Here is an 8,080-nt window from a genome sequence, read left to right as displayed (position 1 = left end):
AGCGCCATTTGGAATTTTTGAGAAATCGAAAATTTTTGAGGTTTTTTAGACGCCATTTTGTTTTAAGACCAAATATATCAACATTCCATGAGTTTATCCACATATTAGCATCTTCTTACCCATCTTTAAAAAAACAGATCTTAAATCGGACAAAAAATGAGCTCAAAACGCTGATTCTACGAAACCGGCTTTGGCATGGTTTTAGTATATTTCACAGAGCAAAATAATATCGAGTATGTATAAGCAATAATGGTAATGCGCTAATATCTAAAAGTGGTAGTCAAATTATATCTTATATTGAATAATGTGAATGTTTTTTTTTAAAGATGGGTAAGAAGATGCTAATATGTGGATAAACTCATGGAATTTTGATATATTTGGTCTTAAAACAAAATGGCGTCTAAAAACCTCAAATATTCGATTTCTCAAAAATTCAAAATGGCGCTGTTGATGCCCCTTAAGTTGAAATATGTTCAAATTCGGGAAATTTGTTTTCGCATCAAACTTCATCAAAAAATCATACATAGAAGCCAAGGCAAAAAAACAAACTCTACCTATAGGACACAGATTCAAGGGTGGTCGGTTATAAAGTATTAAATGAATTTGACTTGAAAATTGTACTTGAGTATATCACAAAAAAAGATTTGTCCCAAATATGAAATAAAAACAAGTCGACCATACCAAGAATGTGCTGCAAATAGCGGACTACTGGAACGATTGCTTTTGAACACAAGGGATCAACAAGTGCATCAGCAAACATCCATTTGAATTTTCGCTTCAGTTAAATTTGGACGTGTTGCCAAAATCGAACATAGCCTGTACATCAATTCAGTAGCTTCCGCTTTGTATAGATCCAAACGGCGCCGGCACATTCTTACGGTCGTTGGGGTAAAGAAGTTGATCGTAAGGAAAGAGGTATCACAGTCGTTGTTGTTGTTGTTGTTGAGTTTATCCCTGCATCTCCACGACTGCGAAGGAAACGTAGGGTATGATTACCTTGGTAAAAAACGAATCGAACAATGTTGCGTTGGAATTTAACTATTTACGAAGGTAAGCGAAGGTATATATTGCGTAGTCATTAGATTAATCACGGTATTTATCGACCGAACGAAACCTACCCCAGTTTGCAACGTGCTTAAATAGAAGCAACGAGTGAGTAGTCCCGACTAAACGGTCACCGTTAGTCATGAATAAATATCTTGATACATCTCGCAAAGTCACTACCCTCCGAAAACCCTTAGTTGAGCAAAACTCACCATGGCCGAAGACGCGTTCACACCGGACAATTATAAACGACGGCTCTTTTTCTTACTACCAACGCAGACGCGCAGGGGCATGGCGTTTCGCACCGATAATCTTTTATCTGTCATATGAATAAACTAAAACACCTACTGAGTACAAAAACTGACAAAGTTTCATGCATTCATAGCCAGAAAACTTAGAAAAATGCAAATATGCATATCAAACAAAACAGAGTATTAAGTTTATTTACAAAACGCCAAAACAATCGCAGTTAAATTTTAGTTGTTATGATCCTTCGTCACGCTGACCGACATGGTTTCAACATAATTTAAAAAAATGTTTATTGTGTATCATATTTGTCCAAAAACTAGGAAATTTATAAAAGAAGAGCATATACCTGGGTAAAATGTCCGTAACCTTCCGGTCAGGACTAACTACAGGAGGCGATACGATCGTAAGGGTAAACTGTGCTCCCAAACTGATCATTTTTTAAAACTTTCTACTAATAGTATTACTTTGAAAGCTCAATAGGCTGTCCCAAAAAAAATCGATATTGAAAAAGTTAAAGTGTTCAGCCCGGAATTGAAAGATAATGTCATGGGCGCAACTTAGGAAAATTTCTAGGGGGGGCTAGTTTTCATGTATGTCATTTTAAAAAAGAGAAAAATGAGTTTGAATATGCTTTTTTAATGACGCTTAAAATAGTATCGTAAAAGCAGAAAAAATCACTTCGGGATAGAATCTCCGAAGATGTACTGAATATCTTGAACACATCGTCAACGCCAAGCTCTTTCAGCAACAATGATTGGATATTGAGGAGAGCTAGATTTGGTAAACGGCTGGGCAGTGCTTTTTAACAGTTCACCCGTACTAGTTAGAATAAAATAGACCCCACTGTGGTTCAAGGCATAATGCCCTATTCCTACCTCCACGTGGTACCGACTGGGATACGAGCAACCAAGGAAAAACCGGTGAACCGGTGGGGTAGTTGTTCTCCTTAGAGAGCAGGTTGTCTGCGCGTCTACCCCACAGGCTAGGGGCGGCTCAAACAGTGACTGATCCGGACCGGACGGTTGAACTATGAAATGCGGTGTCTCGCCGGCTCCATCCATGGCGGCAGCTCCGTCGCAAGACTAGGCATCGCAGCCCTAGTAAGGCAGCATACTGAAATAAACATACTACGGAGAATCAAGAATTCAAAGCGAACCGGAACAATCGGCAATGACCCAGCCGACGAAATAAGGACGACGATTAGAAGCTCAGTACATGTAACAGTAGATCGCTTAATGACCCGGATGTCGACCGGATTCTGCTGGATCAGCTAGAACCCCGCCACTTCGACATCGTTGCGCTCCAGGAGCTTTGCCTGAAAGGAGAGAAGGTACGGTGGATTTGTGGCCGCAAGGCACAGTACCACCAAAGCGGCAGGCAATCAGCGACAGGTTGTGTTTGTTGAGAATTAAAGGCCGGCTCCACAACTACACTATTCCCAATGTGCACTGCCCTCACGAAGGAAGACCTGATACAGGGAAAGAAGCGTTCTACGCACAGCTGGAGAAACTCTACGATCGTCGTTGGGGACATGAACGGAAGGATAGACTTATATAAGCCGGTTATCGACCCGCACAGCCTGCTATGCACTAACTTCGCAGCTTCCCGCGGATTAGCAGTCCAAAGTCCCTTCTTACCTCGACCAACGTACAGCAAAACAAATTGAACACGTTCTCAACGACGGCCCGTTCTTCTCAGACATTACAAACGTACGCACCAATCACGGTGATGATCGGACATGACCACTTCGATACAAAAAACTACAAAACCCCGATAACCGGTAGTCCTCTACGGAAGTCCTTTGGATATTTTCGAACAGAAGGTGCCTATCGGCGAACAGAAGGTGACTATCTACGGTGGAGCACAAGCTGACGACGGATAATGGCTACAGCGCATGAACCATGAGCTACAAGCGCTGCTTGGAGAGAACCCCATTGCACACCTGGCGAAAGACATTAGGTTGCGGTGGGCCGGTCACATCGTAAGAATGCCGGACGACAACCATGTGAAATCACTTCTCTTCAGCAACCCTACCGGCACAAGAAATTAAGGGGCGCAGCGTGCATGATGGCTCGACCAGATCGAAAGAGACTTGCGAGTGATGAGACGTCTGGGGAACTGGTGAAACACAGCCCAGAACCGAGTAAACTGGCGACCACTTGATACAGCACGAGTTACTACAGCTCTCGTCTGACTGGTAAGCTGAGTAAGAGAGCAAGGGTTGAGAATCGATCCTGGGTGCAGAACTAGTTCTTAGCCAATGAATGATGACATCTCAATTTGTGTGGATTTTGATGCTCTGATAAGTAGTATGGAATGTATATATATTGAATACAATCATTCTCTGGGAAATTCTAGGGGTGGCTAAACACGTTCCAGGGGGTGCTTCAGCCACCCCCCTAGCCCCCCCGTAGTTGCGCCCATGGATAATGTTATTTATAGCATTTTGTAGAACATTTCGACTTTCTAGAAAATCAGGTTGCCCAAACGTAATTTATAAAATAAATAACTTTTTCAAGCTACAAAACCACTCTTTTGCACTTTTCAAATCTGTTAGATTCTTAAATTTTTCCATATATTTTTTTATTTTCGTGGGATTGTTTTTGAATATTTTACATGGTTTGGTTCAGCATCTCATTCAATTATTTGACTCACAGAGCCCATTGAACATCACAAAAAGTGAATTTTTCTAATAATTTTTAGATAAAACCCTTCAAAACACAAATAAAAATAATTTTTTTGATCAAAAAGTGAAATTTTTACTGCAAAGCGGCATTCAAGACGAAAATTTACATGAAAAAAGATCCTTGATATCTTATGGGGAAGCTGCGATATTGGCATTTTTACATGTGATGGAAAACTATGCATTTTGTTAAAAATGCCATTAAAGCTCAATATCTTCAATGCACAGTGTTTTATTTTGCCGTTTGTGCGTATAATTTCCTATATGTTTAAAATGGCATGCATACGTTTTTTGAGTAATACGACAATAACACAAAATATTTATACAGCAATCATCGCTTGAATACAACTGCAGAGTATTACATAATTTAACCGGTGCCAAGTGCAACGCTCCATTCGTTGATTATTTGGATGGTTGTTCAAATGTATAGCTAACAAACACAACTACTTTTGAGCTCTTGATAACCTAATAACCTTATTCTAAGTCATAACTTATTACCCGTTCAAGGCCATTGTACGCAAAATAATTACGATTTTCGGAGCCGATGATTACTGCACATTACTTGATAACCCTGACATTGAGTAAAAATAAAACCTTCACAGCAGCAGTACCATCGATGACAGTCAGTTTTAGTACGATCGTCAAGCTGCGCGAACCTCTTTCATCATGTCTCAAGAAAAAATTCTTCTCGCCTATTCCGGTGGGCTGGATACTAGCTGTATCCTGAAGTGGCTGCTGGAGAAGGGCTACGAAGTAATCTGCTTCATGGCCGACGTTGGACAGGAAGAAGACTTCGCAGCGGCTCGCGAAAAAGCACTGCGAACCGGTGCCAAAGATGTCATCGTGAAAGACATGAAGGCACTTTTTGTGGAAAAATTTGTTTGGCCGGCGCTACAAATGGGACTGATCTACGAGGATCGCTATTTGTTGGGAACTTCGCTTGCACGACCATGCATTTCCTTGGGATTGATTGAAGTAGCGGCTCAGCGAGGCTGTCCATACATTTCACACGGAGCAACCGGCAAAGGAAACGATCAAATTCGATTCGAGCTAAGCTGCTATGCATTGAATCCAATGATCAAAGTGATTGCTCCTTGGCGATTACCAGAGTTCTGCGAACGTTTTCAGGGGCGACAAGACTTGCTCGAGTATGCTAAGAAGAATAACATTTCCGTTAGTGCTACACCGAAAGCGCCCTGGTCAATGGATGCAAACATTGTACACATCAGCTATGAGTCAGGTGTTCTGGAAGATCCATCCTTAGCAGCTCCAGAAGAACTATACCAGATGACGGTGTCTCCGCTGAAAGGTTCTGATGTACCAACAACAGTGGAGATAATTTTCAAGGAAGGTGTCCCAGTACGCGTAACTGAATTGATCAGCGGTAAAACCATGGAAGAACCGTTCGATATTCTCACATTCCTGAATAAAATAGGAGGAGAACATGGTGTAGGAAGGATTGATTTAGTGGAGAATAGATTTCTTGGGCTCAAGTCTCGAGGAGTATATGAGACTCCTGGTGGTACGATTCTCTATGTTGCGCATAAAGACTTGGAAGTGTACTGCTTAGATCGTGAAATTTTCAGAGTTAAGTCATTTTTAGCATCCAAAATGGCGGACTATGTTTACAATGGGTTCTGGTTTTCACCGGAAGCGGAATACGTACGTTCTTGTCTCGTTGCTTCCCAGCGAAACGTAACAGGTAAAGTTGTTGTGGAAATTTTCAAGGGCCGTGCAATGGCCGTATCCAGAGAATCTACTAACAGTGTCTACAATCAAGAGCTTGCTTCGATGGATGTTCATGGTACTCTATCCCCATATGCTGCAACCGGATTCATCGAAGTTAATGCAATGCGTCTGAAAGAACATCATCGTGTGTTTGGAAGTGCTAACACAAAATAGCTTGTTTAATTTCCAATCAGTTTGTAACCTACCTTCGACAATAAATCGCCTAGGTATGCTATAGGGGCTCGTGTTTGTTGAATGTAAACAAAACTGTCCCTTCATTTGAGCTGCCTCCTGATCGGAAGGAGAATTACTATAACGCCTACAATGCCTAGTATGGTATATTGATTTTCGAAAATATCGGATCCACAACATCCTCACACATATTGACGGTGCCCCAGGTTTTCTCTTCTATCCTGTGCAGTTCATTTAGGTACTGGTTGCTTTGTTGGCTGTTCTCCGCCCCAAGTGGATTTTTTTCATCGTTCAACGATGCAACATATATATCCTAGCGGGACATGTTGTGAAAATCTAAAGCCGTTTTCATGGGACCCACCGACACAGCTCGGTGTCCAGGCTTTTCTTGTCGGTTAGGTATCTAGTTGTTGAAGCAGAGCTAACTGGATGTTCAGTACCTACACGTAAGTATGGAGAAAGGGCGTCAACTGGAAAGCGAAAGTACATTAAATAAAGCGAGATTGGGCGGTAATTTACATTTCCGTCGCATGATGGACTTTTCCCCTTGTCGCATGTCAAAGAGATACATAATATGAAACTGCAGCGTAAAATAGTCAACTGGGTAGTGTTGAAATTTGGAACAGACGACGGTTAAATTTTAGTATTAATTTATTTAACAAATGCAACCAATTAATTTCGTTTAGGGTTGTTACAACATTTATTCAGACCTGTTTTCAACTACACCAATCTCAATACAGTAGAAAGATTATCGTTGCATTAAATTATGGGATATATCCCAACAAACAATTTTGTTGATTTACAGCTTATTATGCTCTTATTAGGCGGATTCACGTTAGTCGATTTCGTCGATCATAGCTTACAACTTATGTTCTCCAATTTTCACTGCCAATGAATGAGGGTATCCTTTCAGATAGGGTAATTGCTCCTATAATCGTCTCATCACTCTTATTTGTTCAATTTATCGTCAAATTTTATTTTTTTAAAGTTGTTCCACTGAACTAGTACCGTTATATGTCAAATCCATCCAACCAGTACAACTTCAATGGAAAGATCCAATGAACTAATAATTTGACCCCCAATTCAAGCTTAACTTGCCAAATTTTATTGCGCAGTAATGATTCAAGCCACTAAACGAACCGAGATGAATCACCAAGACGGGAAATTTTGTTCAACAATATTTAATGATCGATTTAATGAAAAGCAGCTTTTGAGGTCCATGTAAACAACATAAACTTTCACTTTACGTTTGAGTTCTAATTCGGCGTGAAATCCATCAGATTAGTGTGCAATTTAATACAACAGAGCTTACAATTATCTCGATAAAGACGCGGCAGACAAATTGGTTATTTCACGGTAGTTCTTGACAGTACGACGATCACCACTAGGGGAACTTGCCTTGTACCAAAGAATTGTTGAATAAGGTGCAAAGTGGAGCGGCTAGAATATCAATGCAACGGCACAAAAGCACGGCCGGTATTCCGTCGGGACCTACAGTGTACGAACATTTAAGTTTTTTAGCGGTGGAAGTAATCGTAGTAACTTCAAAGATGTCAAGAGCAACAAGCTCTGCTGGCACGTTAACAGCGACACGAACAGCATCGTCATTTAAAGCACAATCGATGGCGAATATAGAGTAGTACAAATTCGAAAGAATCCGGCAGAGTACCATTTCGTCCGTAGGAATCGAGAAGCATTTCCGTTTTGAATCAACAAAATTCCAATTTATTTTCGAGTTTCAGCGCAAGTCTGTTTGAACTCCCAACCAGTGCTGCAAATTTTCTCTGTCAGTGATAAACTCTCAGTTGAAACTGAAAACTATAAATATCAGTTTCAACACGAACGAGCTGAAAGTGAAAATTATTATCAGCTTCAATCAGTTGGTAGTAATAATGCTGAATGGCAACATTACTGTGATTTCGCACACGCTGTGTTATTTTAGCGATGTTTATGCGGGTGAGGATGAAGATGCATACCTACTTCATGCGAAGGATTGATGCTACAGAAGTGAGTAGATACCACTACTTTCTTAGAATTTTGTACGAAGTAGTACGTCTGTTTGTCTGTGATATTGGCGCATTACTGTTAATTCTCATACATACTCGATATTATTTCGTTTTTTGAAATATACTAAAACCATGCCAAAACTGTTTTCGTAGTATTACCGTTCTGAGCTAAGTTTTT

General features: G+C 40.6%; 1 protein-coding gene across 1 annotated transcript; it reads left to right on the top strand.

The window, feature by feature from the left end:
* The first annotated feature begins 4,584 nt into the window (after positions 1-4,584).
* LOC129730774 (argininosuccinate synthase) lies at positions 4,585-5,958 on the top strand. The gene has a single exon (XM_055690343.1). The coding sequence runs from the start codon at positions 4,643-4,645 to the stop codon at positions 5,876-5,878; it is 1,236 nt and encodes a 411-aa protein (XP_055546318.1). The 5' UTR covers positions 4,585-4,642; the 3' UTR covers positions 5,879-5,958.
* Positions 5,959-8,080: the final 2,122 nt, after the last annotated feature.

Source organism: Wyeomyia smithii, chromosome 1 (genome assembly GCF_029784165.1).
Source record: "Wyeomyia smithii strain HCP4-BCI-WySm-NY-G18 chromosome 1, ASM2978416v1, whole genome shotgun sequence".
Taxonomy (NCBI): domain Eukaryota; kingdom Metazoa; phylum Arthropoda; class Insecta; order Diptera; family Culicidae; genus Wyeomyia; species Wyeomyia smithii.
This window is presented reverse-complemented; position numbering and strand designations above follow the sequence as displayed.

Excerpts from the sequence above, each read along its gene's own strand:
- LOC129730774 (XM_055690343.1), top strand. The coding sequence starts at position 4,643 with ATGTCTCAAGAAAAAATTCTTCTCGCCTATTCCGGTGGGCTGGATACT.